Source organism: Echiichthys vipera (genome assembly GCF_963691815.1).
Source record: "Echiichthys vipera genome assembly, chromosome: 20".
Classification (NCBI taxonomy): Eukaryota; Metazoa; Chordata; class Actinopteri; order Perciformes; family Trachinidae; genus Echiichthys; species Echiichthys vipera.
The window spans coordinates 13513621-13533272 of NC_139845.1; the positions used below are offsets into that span (position 1 = coordinate 13513621).

At 40.4% G+C, this 19652-nt stretch overlaps 1 protein-coding gene across 2 annotated transcripts in view; it reads left to right on the forward strand.

The window, feature by feature from the left end:
• dock4b (dedicator of cytokinesis 4b) overlaps positions 1–19652 on the forward strand; it is a 117048-nt gene that overhangs the window by 56301 nt on the left and 41095 nt on the right. For both annotated transcript variants that reach the window (XM_083935012.1, XM_083935013.1), the window contains exons 13-22: positions 4674–4799; positions 8055–8179; positions 8827–8989; positions 11430–11536; positions 13750–13903; positions 14904–15001; positions 15160–15243; positions 16722–16822; positions 17726–17807; positions 18797–18967. In XM_083935012.1, coding sequence (XP_083791138.1) covers positions 4674–4799; positions 8055–8179; positions 8827–8989; positions 11430–11536; positions 13750–13903; positions 14904–15001; positions 15160–15243; positions 16722–16822; positions 17726–17807; positions 18797–18967 — 1211 coding nt within the window. The remainder of the gene's footprint in view (positions 1–4673; positions 4800–8054; positions 8180–8826; positions 8990–11429; positions 11537–13749; positions 13904–14903; positions 15002–15159; positions 15244–16721; positions 16823–17725; positions 17808–18796; positions 18968–19652) is intronic.

Below are 19652 nucleotides of genomic sequence, written 5' to 3' on the forward strand. Positions count from 1 at the left end.
GCTTAAAACTTGCTGCAGGCTGTTTCATAAAAAATATTTATTTTGCATGAAGAGTTCATGGTCTTCTTACATCTCCATCAGATATTCTCAGAGGAACGCCATGGCCTGCTCCATTTGGATAATTGTTTGAGGTAGAAGACGTTACAGGAATGTCAAGAATCACTGAGACATATCTGCTGACTCAGACCAATAATTGTGTGTAGTAATTAAACTAAAGGACATAAAGACATTTAACACATCCTGCGTTATCCAAGCAGCATCTTTACATTACACTAGTTCACAACAAAACATCATCATATAAGTGTTTTCTTCAGGCTTTCCTTTTGGCAGCATTATGCTGAATGGTGCGCACATCTTAAACGTGATTGAATTATTTTAAAGAGTTACTGCCGTCTTTGACTGCTTGGTGAATTTTACCACAATCACTTGGATGTTAGCTACAGAGAGACTGTCAGCTAAAGACATTGATTTAGGTGAACAGCTGATTAGCCTCATTGCTTTGTGTTTCAAAGTACATTAGAGGAGAGCTGTGCGACTTTTTATACAATGCTCCGGCATGAATAATTCAAGTGAATTGGTTCATAAATTACATCTCACCACTTAACCAAATTTGACATTGGTGCCACATTGATGGTACGAATGCTTTAATCACAAGGTGGAGGTAATAATTTTCAATTTTTAAGATAATGAGCACTGGATATTAGGTCCCATTTATGAACTATGAGCACCATTCATCTGTCTGGACGGAATTAATTCATTATCATTTTATTAGCTTTGACAGTTTGGACTGTGCTCCTATTACTTCTTTTTCACGTGTTCTATATCTTTAAATGGATAGTTCAGATTGTTTTTGAAGTTGGGTTATATGAGGTACATATCCATAGTCGGTGTTGTATGCTGTTTGTATAGCAGATGGCAGTCAACATACCCCCAGTTTGGAGCAGCAGACACGAGGCAGCAGCTAAATGTATTTTAGCCACTTAAACGAAGGCAGGTGAACATTATATTCAGAATATTTTCACCAGTTTACCTGGCCGTCAAACAGCCCTGTGTAACTTAACACAGGGGAATTGAACCAGCTCTATGGCCTTGTCAAAGCCACCGTCATTTTACCTCACTGAACATGGGAGTTTCTGGTCTACTGCTGCCTTGATCTGTTTGTTTATTTTGAGTTATAGTGTAACTGGTATTTTAAAGGGTTAGGAACTAACAAAATTAGCAAACAAATTAACAAATCAAGACCCTGGTACGCCAGCAGCTCCCGTGTTCCGTGAGGTACAATTACTGGGTTTTTCTCAATGACTCATAGATGACAGGGTCAGTTCCCCCTTTTAAAATTAAGCAGGTCTGTTTGACACCAAGGTAAAGCTGTGAAAATAATCAAAATATAGCCTACACTTAAAGAAAGATGCCGCTGATATATGTATATATACAGTATATGCACACACACACACACACACACACATACACACCTGCTTTTACTCTAGTAAAAAAAAACAAAAGTTGAAATAGCCTGATATCATGTCCACATTTATGAAAATGCATATCCAGCAACAAGTTTGAAGTCAACCCCTAACAACTCCTGGAAACATCACCAGTGATTACTTCCTCAATATCACTTGCAGCACATTTTTACAGCACACTCAGTAAAATCCTCTCAAAGGGCAAATATTCTACCGCAGCACACCATTATAGTATAGATAACACTAGAGGTGCTTGTCTAGCCTTGACACCAAATGTGTCTTTAGCAAACAGGTCAGTGTCTCCTCTCCACTTTGTCCCTGTGAAAACGTCCATGCAGGAGTTATGGAACATCATGCATAATTTACAGAGCGCAATTTATTACACTTAGTGTCAGGAGGGCAATTAAAAAAGTATGCAGTGGAGTGAGATAATGTAATGTGTATTTGTGTGTATGTGTGTGTGTGTGTGTGTGTGTGTGTGTGTGTGTGTGTGTGTACATGTTTATCTGTGTGTGAACTATGCCATCTTTGTCTGAATTTGTGTGCATCCTGGTGTGTGTCTGAAGAGGTCTTGCTGTGTGGTTTTCCTTTTAAACAGACCTGGCAGAGTGCCATAAGTCTCTTATTAGAAGCCAATTAGCAGAGGAGAGCTGAATGCGCTGCCCTTAATGTATAAAGAACACTGGGTTGTTTGGGTAATAAAGAGGAGGAGAGACTGTCTATGAGGGGAGATAGTTATTTTGTTCACATATTGACTAATGACTACCGCATTTTTCCTAACCCATGTGTTTCAGGGTCATGGGGGACTTTTTGGGTAATCAAATTAAAAGATTGAGTTGAGTGCGAGCAGATGGTGATTTTGTTTACACATCGCTCACTTACCCACGAAAGGGATTTTCATAAGAATCTGTCTGCATGAGTCAGGTCAGGTAGATAATTCAGCTCCCACCTCCATGCGAGCGTAGGCAGTGACAAAAGAGGCTGTGACAACTCCACTGTTTTGTTTTTGAGCTCTTATTTTTCTCTGTTTGTGAAGAGGCAGGCTGGGTGGGCTGAGGGCAGCAAAGGATGAGGGTGTTTTCGTCAGATTCAGCTACATCTACATCTACCAGGCAGAATAGCAATGAAGCTGGTTTGCCTAATTGTAGCCCAGCAGTAGCTTTTAGAGCCTGTTCTGTCTGTCTGTCTCTGTGTGTGTGTGCGCGTGCGTGCGTGCGTGTCTGTGTGTGCCAAAGGCTTGATTCACATTATAGGACAGACAGATTGTGCTCGGGAAGGCCTTTGTGCTAGGTTGTACACAAACACACACACAAATACACATCACTTTTTATTAGTTATTTTATTTCTTTAGGTTAGATGGCTATTGTGTTGCATCTCTGTCACCGCTTCATGCTCCATGTGTGTGTGTGTATATATATATATATATATATTTTTTTTTTTATTTTTTTTTTTTTTTAACTTTGTCTCTGAGATACCTTGTATTGCGGAGCAGTGTATTGCCCTACAAAGCCAAAACACATGACTTCATATTTAGTCAAAATTCAGACCAGTATCTCACAGCATCTGTTTTGCAGCATAGAAATGTTTAATTTATGTAAAAATGATATACACTATAAAGCCCAGTCACTACATCGAGTGAAAGCTTAATTTACTTTCTAATATTTTTTTACCGTGTATTATAATTTTTTTTAATATTTCAGTTATCTGTAATTGACAGATATGCACTTGATTAACTGGCAGCTTGGTAGTTCAGTTTGTTACTTGACATAAGTAAAAGAGGCATTTAAATCAAATCAGTTAAAACTCTTGCTAAAGATAACTAGCATCATGTTAACAGAGTAGCAATAGCCACTGATGTTGACAGATTTTTCGTGAAATTCAAGTGATTAGTGCAGTTAAACTACATTTCACACACATTCAAAGTATTATAATATATATTTTTTTGTTTTTACTAAAAACATCTTCACATTTTTTAATGTTCAAAAAACATTGTGTGACTTTACAGTACCTATATTCACCCTCTTTTTGAAACACTCCTTGGTTCTTCTCTTTAAGCCAGACTCAATTAATTCATTTATTTAGCACATAGACCTGCTTTATAATAAATAAAAACATATCTAAATCTCACTTTTTACAATATGGGACCTTTAAGTCTCCTTCCTCTGATTTAAGTTTATCAGCTTAGCTATGCCACTTACGACTCCATTTATTCATCTGCAGCCCTGTCATATCGTACTTGCTGGATGCTGCAGTTTTGTTTTGTAACCAGTGTAATGTAAAGATGTTGCTTGGATAAGAAGTCCTAACGACTTGTGTAAAGGCACAGTTTCTGAATATGAGCTGTGTACATTTCTCTGTGGATAGAGCATAAGGCACTTTTCAGGAATTATGCCGGTTCTATAGCTATTCTTTTTTTTTTTTGTAAAACAATCAACCTAAAACGGTTCAAAATGAACTAGGTATTACCACCTTTCCTTGTGATAGACAATTTGTTGACAAGCCTGGAAACTTTAAACTCTTTTTTCCTCAACTTCATGGCCTTCTCCTGCTTTATGCCTTTGTAGTGCAGAGAATTTTGGCATACTGCTAACAGGTTTGCAAACAAGTCACGTTGTCTTGTTGATGCTGTGACTGAAACCTCTTGCAGCTAATGAACCATTTCACCACTGCCTCTCAACTTTTCTGAAAACATCCACAACAACAATAGTAATCATCATCATCATCATCTTGCCTCTTACACACTCCATTGGTGTTAAGCTGTTTATGTGTCTGCCTGTCCTTGTCATGAGCATGGGCAGGCACACACATGTGGCCTCTAAATACAAGTCGGTGCTTTAATTTAGCTGCACTGACATTTGGAGTTATTGCATAAGGATATTGATTTGAGATAACGGCCTTCATGTAGGATTTCCTCTTAATAAAAAGAGCTGTGGATGACTCACAGTTTGCAGTTTTGGTTTATGTATGTGGGGGTGTCTGCTCCCTTCCATACACATAAGAATTGCTGTTGGCAGGTATAACTGTACTTGTCTGGTTCACCATGTAATAAAACTGTGAATCCAATACAAGATTGTTTATTGTGTTGGGAATGAGGTTGTAATATATTTTGAGTATTTTATTGAGTGGCTATGGTAAGGGATAAGGGATAGAAGATCAAGGCTGTAATATAGGAATTTGATGATTTTGATTTTGTTATTGTTTATTTGTCAGGTCTGGCAGTGGCTCTCCAGCTCTTGCACGGGGACATAGAGCAGCTGAGACGAGAGTACATGGTCCTCTTCACTCGGGGTGTGTCCATTACCAGGAAGCTGGGCTTCTCTGATGTCATCATGCCAGGTAGGACACCAGCACAATAAGCTCACTTACACTAGTAGTAGAGTGTGAAGCTGATTCTCAGCTATTATCTTCGTTCAGTAAGTTCAAGGACTTCTCTAATTTTGTGAGTTTGTGCTCATCTTGTGCATCATCTCAACATTGACAACTTCTCTTTAGGTCAGATGGTGCATTAGTCTTGTATTCCTGCACATTGCTAATTTAAGAAGCTTTCAGACCTCACTGCATTCCCTAGACATTTTGAATACATGATAAATCCCATAGTGAGTTACTTTTGTGACTTAGCTGCATAAATTGAATAGAAGATCCAATGAAGTGAGAACTTTAACTTCCCGGAAAACAGTTTTCTTCCTTTATACTTTGATAGATGTCGGATATCTGAATTAGTTCAATCGGACATTAAACAAACTTTCCCCTGGCAGCTCCCTAGTACAAAGTCTGTACATTCTCCCATTGAGCCCATGAGTAAGAATTCACAGTGAGCGCGTGTGTGTGTGTTCATGATGTTTCTATAATGCGGCGCCCACGAAAACCTGAAGAAATTATCCAAGGGTGAAGATGAAAGGTAATTTACACAAAGAAAGCAAGAAAATGCTGGGTCATGACCGAAAGAACGAGGTCGTGGGTACAAGCGGCTGAAATGGGTTTTCTCAGGAGGGTGGCTGGAGTCTCCCTTAGAGAGAGGGTGAGAATTTTCAGCCATCCGTGAGGAACTCAAAGTAGAGTCGCCGCTCCTTTGCGTTGAAAGGAGCCAGTTGAGGTGGTTCGGGCATCTAGTAAGGATGCCCCCTGGGCGCCTCCCTAGAGGTGTTCCTGGCACGTCCAGCTGGGAGGAGGCCTCGGGGAAGACCCAGGACTAGGTGTAGAGATTATATCTCCACACTGGCCTGGGAGCGCCTCGGGATCCCCCAGTTATAGCTGGTTAATGTGGCCCGGGAAAGGGAAGTTTGGGGTCCTCTGCTAAAGCTGCTGCCCCGTGCGACCCAACCCCAGATAAGCGGTTGAAGATTAGATGAGATGAGATGAAAAAAACAAGATTTGCGGTACATTGGTAAGGGCCAACACTAAAATCATGAGACAAGTTCAAGGAGCAGCAACAAATGTCATGTCATGTCCTGCCCTGCCCCCTGCACGCTCAAACTAAATCCCATTCAAATGAACCGGGAGTGTAACAATGCTAAGGATTCATCACTCTCTGATTGAGGACCGGACCTGATTTGTGAGGTCACATGAAGACCCAGTTGTAGTTCTTCGATTAATTCCCCATAAAGTGCTCTTTTGCTTTTATTGGAGACACAAAACATAACATTTCTAATGCATTAGATGGGTAGAGTATACATTGAAAAGACTTACCAGGCAGCAGGTGTGAAGACGTGGTCATAAACTGGGGATTCAAACTTTTATATGATATATGACAGTAAGAATAATCAAACGTTATTTTTATGTAAAATTGAAAATGAAATATTTTAGCTTTTGAGGCTATCTACTTAATAATATAATTTTGGTATTTTTGTATTGTATACAATGACCTGCCTTATAACATGTACATCCCTACCTATTGCGAGAGAGTGATATTTGGATTCCACCTAAAGGTGCCCTCGGATAGATTAAATATACTCCAAATGACACAGACCCTCAGGCTTAACTGGATTGGGTCATGTTGCTATGGTAACAAATGTACAACCACTTGAATGTAAGATGAAACAAGGGGCTGAATATGCACATGTTTATACGGTATTTACATATACTGTTAAAAAAAAGCACTGCGGGGAAAGTACTGCATTGTGACTCTGTCATTCATTCATTTATGAGAGCTGGACTGAGGACTTTTTTTCCACAGGAGAGCTGTTCTTTTAAATAAGTAAGGTGTGCTGTCTGCTGGTCACACAGACAAAGCGGAACCACAGACAGTGGGTCCCCCAGCGCCTCACTAACATAGATTTATGTTCACTGTCTCTCTCTCTCTTTGTCTTTGTCTGACTGAAAACCTGTAACGCTGAGTGCTCTCACCCTTTCTGTCTGTGTAAGTCTGCCTTGGGCCAACAAAACTGTCTCTCTCTCTTTTTCTGTCTCTCTTTTCTAGATTTGTATCACACTGTATATTTCTTCTCATTTTCTTTTTCTTCAGTAGCTTTAGCCCCACCCTCTCCACTTCCCTTTTCCCTGTTGTACATTCAGAAACTGCGCCCCATGTGTGTCTGCTCTCCTGCACTCTTTGTGTGTCTGTGTGCATGTTAGACGAGCGTACAGTATGGGTGTGTGTATAGAATGCCCCCCGTTGCCATGGGGACTGTTGTTAAGAGCACAAAATCAATGTTGACCCTAGAGATAGAGATATGATTAGCACACACACTCGGAGGTTATATAGAGAACCTATTTAACAATGTGTCTGACCGCAGTTTGGCTGCAGAGGAAACAGGCCTATCCTCTTTCTTACTCAGAGAGCTTTGCACCATTATGACTTCCCCGACAGAACGAAATAAATGTGTGCCTGGCCCAGTCATTGTACATTTTTTCCATCCTAACTGTTTTTACAGATTGCAAGACACGGTTTATTGGTCAGATTTTTGGTTTTATGAATCCCAGAAACTGAGTTCATTGTTTATGCACTAGAATCTACCAGGTTAATGTCTCCAAAAAGAGGTGCATGACATCCGATTAATTGCCTCATGTGATGTCACTTGAGTCAGTGTTGGTTGTGGCTGAAGACTTTTGAAAATTAAAAAAAAATCCCAGGGGTGTTGAGTTAGAAAGAAGTGAGTTTAACAGAGCTTTGTATCCTGCTCCTCATCTCTCCTTGAAGTTAGCGACTACATATGCTGCTGCTAGCATAATGTGCCGAAATCTCCGACCGAAATGTTGATGGTTGACTGGGTAATGTAGGCACCAACTTTTGTGAAAGGAGGAAGAAAATGGAATTAAAAAAATGTATCTGTGTCTACTGCAATACCTCCACAATGATATAGTAGTGCAATGCTTAATGGGCTGTAATTGAATAATATGGATTTTAGCAACCCAGTCTAGTTACGGCAGATTTTAAATATTGTATTCCCTGGTGGCGGAAGGTCATAGCTCAGGCTTAGATTTCACGTCAGCAGAAAATATATCATTAAATGCCACTCATCTAAATGCTGTCCACCCCTGTCATGAAGCATTAGTCTAAAAATTGTCGTCAAGCTGCTGAGAGATCATTAATAATACTTGCCCGTATGCATAATCAATGCCTAGTTGCCTCTTTTACTGTGCTGTTACTTGCAGGAGAGATGAGGAATGACCTTTACGTCACACTGGAGAAAGGCGAGTTTGAGAAGGGCGGGAAAAGCGTTGCCAGGAACGTAGAGATCACCGTCTATGTGCTGGATATCGATGGACAGATCCTCAAGGTAAAAAAAAAAAAACGTTTTTCCTATTCATCGACCTCTTGTCACAGTTGTCATGTCTCCCATTTTTGCAAGAATCATAACTGTCACTGGGAAAATGTATCATTCATAACAACAAAGCACTTTGTTTAAGGTCAGTTAATGCCTTATTTAAGTCCTTAGTTATCTGAATTTTTTTATTGCTCTATAGCTTCTTCCTTAATAGTCTTATTTTGGAGCAAAATACTTCATTAAAATATCGCTGACCCAGATGAGAGCTAAGTGTCTCTCCAGTTGTGCCCATTTCGGGTGCAGCACTGTGACAGTCTGCTTCTGTGGTTTCCTGCGCTGCCTCGGCCTTGAACAGAAAATAGACTCAAATATAACCCTGCTGCCACCACATGGCATGCAACCCTCTGACACACATAAACACGCACATGTAAAGCGTGTCATTCTCACTTTATTGGCATTTGTGGTGTGTGGATGTTTTTTTTAATACACTCCTATCTTTTCATGTGTGACTCATTAATTCATTGTGTCCTTCAAATCCGCCTCTTACCTCATCCTCAAGCCTGGCCTCTCATTTCCTCTTTTCGCTTCCTGTTTTTTTTTCTTTTCATTCTTCCTCTCAACCTCTTGTCTTTATTTACTCTCTTCCTTCTGTATTTCAGAGTCATGTGGCTGCTGGCTCTGGTGAACCGAGTGCGGACGAGTACCACTCCTTGGTGCTGTACCACAACAACAGCCCCCGCTGGGCGGAGCAGATCAAGCTGCCGATCCCGGTGGACATGTTTCGTGGGTCACACGTCCGGTTTGAGTTCCGACACTGCTCCAGTAAGTGGGACCAGGATTGTGGATGACCTTTATTATCTAGGAAATATGGACACCATTTTAAGGCTTTCACACATTTTTTGACATTAGCTGTCCAGGTGCTTGCCTGAGGTGCTGCTATTATTTCAGTTGATGATCCAGGGGAGTTGGGGATAAAGAGCCATTGTTGTTGCGGAGGACAATAACCATTCACTTCCCTGCCCGCTCGAAACTGCCAACCCTCCAGCCTCAAGCCCAGAGGCTGCCATCCCTCAAATACACGATGTCCAAATGTATAAGTGTGCACTTTTCATAATGAGACTAGTTTGTCGAACTTCTCACCTTCTAATGAGACAAAACGTTAATTATGACCAATATATCGCTTTCACTCTCTTTCTCTCTCACACCCTCTTTCTGTGCTGCAGGGAGAGGGCAGAGTCTCTTCTCTTGTAACAAGCTCATATTATTATGCAGTTTGCAGCCAAGCTGGGAGGGACAGTGTGCAGTAGATACAGTAGCCTCATTACTGCTCGCAGTGCTAGCATTGCTACCCAAGGGCTGCCTGTTAAGAGCCCAATTTAAGCCTGTGGTGACACCAAACTGAGGAGACCGTATTATGACACTATTAGGGCTCCCAAACTCCGGGACAACCTGCCCATAGAAGTTCAATCAGCAGACTCTTGTTTTCAATTAAGGAAAGAAAACACAAACCTCATATTTATGAATATGCTTTTAAATTCCATCTTGTTTTTGCACTCATTACGCACCAGTAATAGAAAATTGTTCATTTGTTTGTTGGGAATTTTTTGTTGCTCCTAAATGGTGCTAAAAGAGACTGTATATGTCAGCTGGGCAATACTTTGTTTGTTTTATCATAGCTGATTTTTTGTTGATAAGTTCTGTAATATTTCAAACAATTTGCAGAAGTATGCACACTTTACTGTTAGTAGCACTATTGCGGCCCTAGGACAAGCAGTTTGTTTCCCTCAGTGGACAGTTTCAAGATACAAAGTCTTCCCTTGTTTACAGTTTAAAACCCTGAATTTCTAACAAGTCCTCAAACTATTAAAGACCGCAATAACAGTGCAGAGAGCGCAGATGTGGAAGGCCCGGAAACACTGACCAATCAGAACAGACCTTTCAGGAGGGGGCCTTAAAGAGAGCGGTGCTAAAACTGAGTTTCAGAGAAAGGGAGAGTATAGGTATATTCAGACAGTAGGAGGAAAAATAGTGTTTGTTTTGAATACTCTAGCATGTGAATATGTTCTAGTAGAAACCTAAATTACAAGTATGAACCTGAGCATGTCCTCTTTAAATTGTACCATGTAATAACATAGTGTATTCAAGTTTGAGTGGTTTCAAGATGTAACATCCAACCACTGTACCTGAGTTTCACACAGTACCACTTAATCTTCCCTAATCTCCTCATGCCCAAGGCGATAAGGATTTATAGATTAGGAAAACTTGTCTGAAAAGACCCACACACAACAAAAAGCAAATGTTTGCATTCTTTAGTCTCGTAAGCAATGTCTTTCCTGGCGTGAAAAACATAATCACAGCAAAGCAACACAGAAATAAGATGGCCTTGGTGCAGTTCTGCTTTCTAAGTTGAATACAGTACAACTTGTGCTTCTCCTGCGAAAAGTGAACACACACAAACAGGCACACACACACACACAAGCACACACTCTGCTGCTCAAATGGTGTGTTGCAATGAAAGCAAATAGAAACCTTTCTGGCACTTCTAACTTGCCGCTGTGCTCACATTAGCACTTTATTGCAAAAGCAGCAGATAAATCAGATTACATGTGTTCATAATGCAAATTATACCCAGAGCTTTCTGAAAGCTTCTTAAAAAACACAGCGGCCCACATTAATCAGGCCCTGGAAGAGTTACTTAACAGCATCTCAAAAACAAATCTTGTTTTGGCTTTCCTTGACGGTGGTTGAAGTTGTTTACTGAGGATGTGTTCAGTGCACCCTAAACGCATAGTGGTGTGTGGTTACAGGTGCAACGTTTCGACAAATATGTTGAATGCATTTCCTTCCTTATAAAATAAAATTGCAAGGTTAACTTAAACCTGAATTTGCATTCATGAGTTTCCCAATGAGTTTGCATTCCTGTTGGTATTTTGCTGATGCACTGTTAGATTCTTTTTGGCCCTCTTTCGTTGTTGATCAATGGGATAATGTAAAACCATCAACAGGAGTGCATATCGCTGGCATGCTTGTGTGGGTGCAGGGTCATGGGTGCTTCTCAGCTTTGGTGTTAGGTTTACATTTTGAGTAGGATAAATGCACCGAAGGCAGAGCATCAGATTCTGTATTTCAAGTCATTCATTTGTATTGCATAATATCAGAAGAAACGGTTTCATAACATCATGTTTTGTTTTGTGTATTTTTATGCAGTGTGTGCTTGTGTATTTTGGACTCAATGCAATGTCCTTGTGTTGTTACTTGACAGCTAAAGATAAAGGAGAGAAGAAACTGTTTGGCTACTCCTTTGTTCCTCTGATGCAGGAGGATGGCAGGACTCTGCCAGATGGCACCCATGAGCTCATTATCCACAAGGTAAAACATTCATAACCTTACAACAGGTGTTGACTGAACAACATGGAATCAGATCAGCTGTGTTTGTTTTTGGCACATGTACATGTACACGCTAAGACATTGCATCGCTGAAATTGTCATCCTAATGTGTAATTCCATCCAAAATTAGTCTTATTTTGAAGCATTAGGTTGTGATAATTTTGCTGTTTTCTATGTATTTTCACTTATTTAACATGTTCAGTGTATCTCAATTACTTTGTATGATAGCTACCTTTCTCAGTGTGCCAGCCTGTCCACTCTTAAAAGTATAGTTCAGATTGTTTGAAGTGGGGTTGTATGAAGCCCTTATCCATAGTTACTGTATTACCTACAGTAGATGGCGGTTGGTACGCTGCCAGTTTGTAGAAGCAGGGAGAAGGACATGCACGGAAGCTAAGCAATGAGTTGTGGCGTGTCCTATGTGAACAGCCCTTCTGATTGGTTCTAAAAGGAAGCGGGCAGTGCTGCTTGGCACTTCGCAGCCATTCGCTGCACTTCAGACGCTGATGGAAACCTGCTGTTAGTTTGTTTGTTAGATAAGCTAGTTCTTAACCCTTGAAAACAACAAAGTCATGCAATAACACAAACAAGCGATTGAGGCAATGGTAGACCAGCAACTCCTCTGTTCAGTGAGGTAAAATTGCTGTTTTTGAGTCTGGTGGCTTTGATAAGAGCATATATAAAGGCTTCAGTTTTGTTTCCTGTAAACTTAAACAGGGCTGTCTGATGGCAAGGTAAAGCGGTGAACATATTCCAAATAAAGAGTACACTTTTTTTGAGGCAGGCCTTTTTTAGGTGACTAAAATATGTTAAGTTGCTGCCCCCATCCACAGCAGTACATTGCTTAGTTTCTGTGCCTGCTTTTTCAAACTGGGGGCCTGCCGACCGCCCTATCCTGTAGGTAACACACTGACTATGGAAAAGTACCTCATACAACTGCACTTTAAGAAAAATCGAAATCTTTTTAAAAACCTGCATGTTAATTCTGTTTTTGGTATATTGCAGCTTAGTCGACCCACTCAGTGTTTTGCTTAACACAGGTGTAGCCAAGGCTACGTCAGATGGGATTTCATGCTGTACATGATTATATGAATCACTTGCTCTAAATGGCGAAATGTGTCCGTCCTGTTATCACACCGGTGCCACGGGCTGACAAAGACCTCACATCACTCCATTACAGCTCGATTGGCCCATGAGTCATGTTCACTTATGTAACATTTCCAAGCTGTGTGGATGAGATGAACTGTGAGTGAGTTGTGCATTTTGCTTGTGCATGTGTAAGAAACAGTTGGTATTGGATGCATACCCATTTCATTTCAGTAAAGGTGTATGTCTGTATTTAACATGCCTTTTTAAAAAAAAAAAAATTTTTAAATCAATTTTCGGCATTTTGCAGCACTTAAGAGACTCACACTCATCTTTTCACACATTTTGGTTTTGAAACATCAAAAGACTAAAGCAAATAAGATGGCCAGCATCCCAAGTTAAAAGCTACTGCAAGACCGTCTTGGGTGTAATTCAGAATAATTGCAGACTACATGGTTTTCCTTAGCTGCAGGCGAAGGGTGTGTGCACAAACCTCAGGCTTTGCAGAGGGCAGAAAAGCATAGAGTGCATTCATACATTTTATTGGCAGTGAGGCAGAGCAGTGAGCGAAAGTCAGGTTATTTATTTTTCTCTTAGCTAACGTATTCTCAACAGTCTTCTGAAACAAAAACTCCCCCTTTCAATGTATTCTTTTCCTTGTCGATTGTCCAGATTTAGTCCTAACAGACCCACTAACCTGAGCCTGCCAGTTTTAGAGGACTCTGGTTGCCTTGTGTTTTCCCACCATTGAGAAGGGGGAAAGGCCCGATCTAATGCCAGATGGAAGATGCTGAAAAGCTCAATGAAACTGGCATGGCCTAGTTTCTCCTCTGACCCAAAATAGACGCACAAGAATCAGTCCAAATTGTGGTAGCTTTGGAGCTCAGACGACCTCAGCTATAGTTATTAAGGCAGCACAGAAAATCCCCAAATAATAAAAATAATAGCCTCTGATATGATATAGAACCATAACTTTTTTTTTTTACAATCATAAAAAGGTCAATCTTCATGACTTGATGATATCACGATCATCCGCTCCTGTCCTGTAAATCTTCTGTACCTGTTTTACAAACATGTGTGCTATTCTCTCTTTCCCTCCATGTTCCCAGTGTGAAGAGAACACCAGCTTGGCAGACTGTTCGCGCTACCTGAAGCTGCCGTTCTCCAAGGCCAACCTGCCGTCCAACAACCAGACTCTGAAAGGCACAAAGGAGTCTTTCTGGATCACCAGCTTTCTCTGCTCCACCAAACTCACACAAAACGGTAAACTAAACTCAGGGATTGACATTTTGGCTACATGCCTAGTGAGGTGTTTTGGCTGCTACACTCCAACTCGTTTCACATTTTAAATTAGAGTTAGCTTGTACAATAGTTCTGTGAGAAGGCTTGAGAACTATTACCGTCAAAGATAGCGGTCAAGACTTCCCAAAAGGCGAACACAAAAGTAACAAATTCTGTGAAGGCTGAAGTGATAAGTTTATAAAAAAAAGAAATCTGGACTAGCTAATCAGAAGTCTGATTGGTTCATAGCCATGGTATAATAACCACATACAACGGCATCCAAATACTTTGCACAAATCAGTACCACTCTGCATCCAAGAAATCAAACTTTACCTTTCCAACAGGCACCTGAAGCCGTTATTTATGCCGCATTCAACTCCACCAGGCTCCTTTGACAAACATAGTTATTTTACCTTGCATGGTACGGGACTTGTTGGTCTACCGCTGTGATGTTGTGTGACTTTGTTGAATGCTAGCTGCTAGTGTAGGCTATGTTCCATAGAAACCACCTTGGTATGTGCAGGCAGACAGCCCAGGAGGGCCTATTTTATTATTATAAATTAATCAAACATCTATTTAAATTGGATTGTGTCTATAACTTTTCATATTGCCATAGTGAGTGACTTGAGATTTATGCCACGACAATATTATGATTAAATATTAAATTGTGAAGGATCAGAACATGCTGATGATCTGCCAAAGCAGTGAGATCATAGTATCGTCTGTAGGGCACATTCTATCCATTGCGTGCTCTGCACGGAAGCATTTTTTTTTTCCTCAGCCAAATCCCACTATTGACTAGTCTGCCTCATGCAGCGCCCTAAAAACGATCACGGTAATTAAAGGGTCTAGTAATGCTCTGTGATCTCGTTGCTCTCATAAACCTGTGTTTCTTTACAATCAAACATGAGGTGCATCATGATCTCTTGTGCTTGTCACTTCATTTACTGTATCTCTTTATATCTCCCTCTTTTGCCTCCAGGAGATATGCTGGACCTGTTGAAGTGGCGAGCCCACCCCGAGAGGATTAACGACAGCCTCTCTAAGCTGAAGGAGATCGATGGCTCGGAGATTGTCAAAGTAGGTCCACGATGAGATTCTCAGCACTGAACTGCTCTGGCTATCCTGGCATTTGTAGTATTGATATGTATTTTTATTTTTTTTTAAATTGAGAGGATATTCAAAAAACTGACATGGGGTACTACAGCTCACACATACAAACTCACTTTTTTGTACAGTTTCTACAAGACACCCTGGATACTCTCTTTGGTATTCTGGATGAAAGCTCTCAGAGATATGGACTCAAGGTGTTTGATTCACTGGTAAGTTGTTCTAATGAATGCTTTTATAGTTTCCTCCTTTCCTTCATACGTCAAGCACAATCTCATCGTGTCAAACACAGAAAACAGAAACACAGACTTACTGACGTAAGAAAGATCTAGAGATGTAACGCTACAGAGCTAGCTGAACCAATCTCACCCTGGTCACGCTGCACTGCGCTGATAGAGCGCGGCCTATGATCAATCTCTGACTCTCTCCCTCTCTCTTTGTGCGTCTCTCTGTCTATCAATCTCAAACTGACACACGAACACACTCTCTGCTCTCACTGTGGCGTTATCAGTGATGAAAAGGCCCAGCAACCCGGTACAGTCATCAGGTTTCTGTTTTGGTGGTTTTGATCAATCCAGTAGGTCTGACAAGTGGAGTTTATCTTCTGTGGCCGGACAGATTCAGTGTATTTCAAAACAGCTTTCACACAAGGGAAACATGAAGTAATCCGTGCAGCCACTGTCAAAATGGTTTTAGCTTGTTTTTTTTCATTTATACATTCTGATATCAATTTTAATCCAATCTTTGAAAATCGTACATCAATGCTGCAGTCATTTGTGTATTCGCAGGTTCAAATCTTTCAACTTGAGCCTGAAATTCACTGAAAGCAAATCAGTTTTGTGATTCTACTGTATATTATAGCCCTGATCCTTACTCCTTTAAGAAAAAATGCCTTTGAAAAATTGTTTGCTTATCATCTTGCGGGCGGACCTGACAAAGCACGAATTCAGATTTTTTTACAGATCTGCATCATGGTGTAGTCATTTTGCCATCCTTCAGATCTGTTTATTGCATGCCAATCAAAGCAATACCATTGCCTCATGTGGCGTCGGGAGCAGCAGTCATCCACACACGGTTCCTGTGGAAGAGCCTGAAATAAATGTTTGGTTTCCCAACGTATCTGGGACTTCCATATCAGGTGCAAAGCAGCAATCTCGATAATTACTTTGACCACAAGTGTTGAGAGAAAGAAACGTTCTTGGTTTCTGCACAGACGAATATAATCCGATGGTCAAACTCGCGGGACCAACAACAGGTGAAAATTGGCTTCAAAAGGTGATGATTAAATAATGACAATCTAAATAATTACTCATTCATATTAATTTTATTAGCTGTCCTTAACATGTTGCTAACAAAACAGCATCACCTCAAATTATGTTATTTTTGATTGCTTAGCTTTTATTTATTATCCACATTACATTTAGAATATTTTCATTTGTTACAATGTTAAAAAGATAAACATGCAGTCCTGAGTATGGATATTTCACTTATCATGTAGCTTCAATTAAAAGCTGGAAGAAACCCAAATAGTAAATATATGATAGTATTGTACGGTGTGAAATATGTCAACGCTAAAGCTTTTTCAAAGAAGAACTGTGTTTAGGTGTAAAAAAAAAATAGTTGCACAAAATTGAATCTTCTATGTTAAGGAATACTTTTTTAATAATATGTGTTCTCTTTTTATTTCCAGGTCCATATTATTAACCTCCTCCAGGACAGCAAATTCCAGCACTTCAAACCAGTCATGGATACCTACATTGAGAGCCACTTTGCCGGCGCGTTGTCCTACAGGTATGTGACATTCCAACCTCCACTTCTCCAGATGTGGCTCTAAAGCGTTCAACAATGCAGCCGTACTCAACTATTGTATTCTAATGACATCCTGTATCACATGGGCAGGAATTCAGAGAGCCCAAACCCTCTGTCAGTTCTAAGAGGCAGCTCTGCTCAGCTCTGTGGTGTGATTCAGTCAACGCAAGTGTGAATGAAATGCTTATGGTGCCCCCTGGCTGATGAATATGAAATTGTGCTCACTTTTTGCTTCCTACCTCGTTATTTTGTCTTTGCTGTCGCATGCATGCATACACACACATCTACAGATTTATGCACAACCTGCTGTTCTCAACCGGCTGTCTTCTTCACACTCTCTGTACCTGCTAATACACAGAGTTGGCGCTGTCTTCTTTTTTTTCTATCTTTGCACACGCCCACACAGGGTGCTGCTGCCACATCCATCAGCTTTAAACTCTATTACCTGTGATATTGTTTCATTTTGAAGTGTCACAACTTAATAAATGAACACTGACATCATTATAACATTTTCAAGTAATTAATAGGGAACCAAGATAACATCCAGCCCCGATTAGAATGAGAAAAAAGTTCTCATTTAGTAAACACTGTCTTCTTTCTTTTTCACCAGCTTACTTTTGCCTCTTTTGTAATATCTGCCTAGATTTGAAGAGCTTTATTTTTAAACACTGCCAATTTGAAAACTGGAAAAAACAAAAAATATTTTTACTGAATGTGTCTGCCGTCATAGGATCATTCCACTAAACTGTAACAATGGAATCAGCTGAATATCTGAAGAACTAGCAAACAAGTGGAATATCTGAAATTGATTTAAATATTGTGTGATGAAGTGTTTTCATTTCAAAACAGTGAACGTGTGTGTGTGTGTGTGTGTTTTCTCTCCAGGGACCTGATCAAAGTGCTGAAGTGGTACGTGGACCGCATTGTTGACGCAGAACATCAGGATCACATACAGCAGGTGCTCAAGGTGAGGCATTTGCTCTAGCACACACACGGGACACAAGACACACAAACCATCAAACACAGATGCATCCAGAAATATGAACAAACAAACTCGCTTCCTCTCGCTTGCCACTCCTCCTAATTTATCCCTCCCCATCAGCAATGAATACAACGAACCACCATTAATTATTCCCCCTTCTCAATCTATTACACAGCATGCAATTTTAATCAACAGAAATGTAGTGCCTCTGGTGTTGGGAATCCACATCACATTGTTCGCATGACTCATTCAGATGCAGCATCAGAGAAGCACATTGCAGCTCCTGGGTTGTGGTTTCCCATTTATCATCTACGCAGTATATTCTGCACCAGAAGTAAATGTTACCCTGTCATGCAGTGAATAATAAACGAGTGATCTACACTGCAGATGTGTTTGCAGAGTGTGGTATGAGTAATTTGTAGAATGTACTTCATTAGGTTTTTGTAGAGCACCTCTTTTAGACATGTTTTGGAGCATGAGGTTACCAATTACAATTGTCTATAAAATGTAAGAAAATCATGAAAAATGCTTGCAAAATGCACAGAGGTCAAGGTAAGGTGTTCAGACTTCTTATGTCACCTGATAATTTGTCCAAAACTGAAATATATTAAATGAACAAAGCGTTTGGCTTCATAAAACATGTTCTGTAATTTCAACAGAAGTCTACACCTTCTTTTGCTTTCAGATAAATACAGTCATAAAAGTCGAACTTTGGATGAATACATAATGGGCAAAATCCAATGCGATACAACTTTATCGTCAGTTTACACTGACATTCATTTTGCATGCTTAAGCAGGTCCGTTCAAGCAATTTACACACAGTTTAACACATCAGACAGTTATGACAAGTACACATCAAATAGCATCCTCTGAATTCAGATTGCAGTTTTCACAGATTTTTTTTTGCATTTTTTCATCACAGAACACACACACATGGGATGACTGATTAATGATGATTGTTCTCTGTCCTCCAGGCCAGCGAGTACATCTTCAAGTATATCATCCAGTCTCGCCGGCTCTTCTCATTGGCCACAGGAGGCCAGAACGAGGAGGAGTTCCGAGTCTGCATCCATGAGCTCTTCATGTCCATCCGCTTCTTCCTCTCGCAGGAAAACAAAAGCACCAGTCCGGTTGCACAAACACAGGTATGTGTACATGTGTGTGTGTTTGGGTCAATCTTTCTGTGCACACATGCAAATGTGTGAATCTGTGCCTGTCTGTACTTGTGCGTAACATTATGTTTTCTTTCTTGGGGACTCCTTTAATGCAGTTGTGATAGGTGAGAAATTGGTCTGTAATTGAATTCCATGCTGTCAGAGTGTCTGGAGTCAGAAAGGAAATTTCTGCGGCAGCTTTCCATTTCCGCTGGGAGGTCTGCACAGCGGGGCATCCGCCTTTGCTGATTCAAACAAGCAAACCAAAACAAACAAGCTAAAGACTCCAAAGATAATCCTAATTACACACCAGAAACAGACGCTTGTGTGGTTTCGTTTGTATGTGTGCACACTTGTAGGGAAATACCTGCATTTTTGCATCTACAGAACCTGTATGTGGATGTGTGATCTGCTTCCGTCTCTTCGTTTCGTCATTTGTTTGGCTGTTTTTCCAATCTTTAGTTATTTAGAGTAATGTACTCTTTAAACCTCTTAAATCCCCGATTGCTCCGTTTAAATGTGTGTGTGTTCATTCCCCTAAGTTTTTAATAGTTAAGTTCATGTTTTGCTTTGTTATCCTCACCTGGAACATACAGGTATGTTTTGATCTAGCATTAGGGGGATATAGTCCTCGTCTTTTCAATAACTCTGTCAGATTTTCTTCTCACAGCTCATT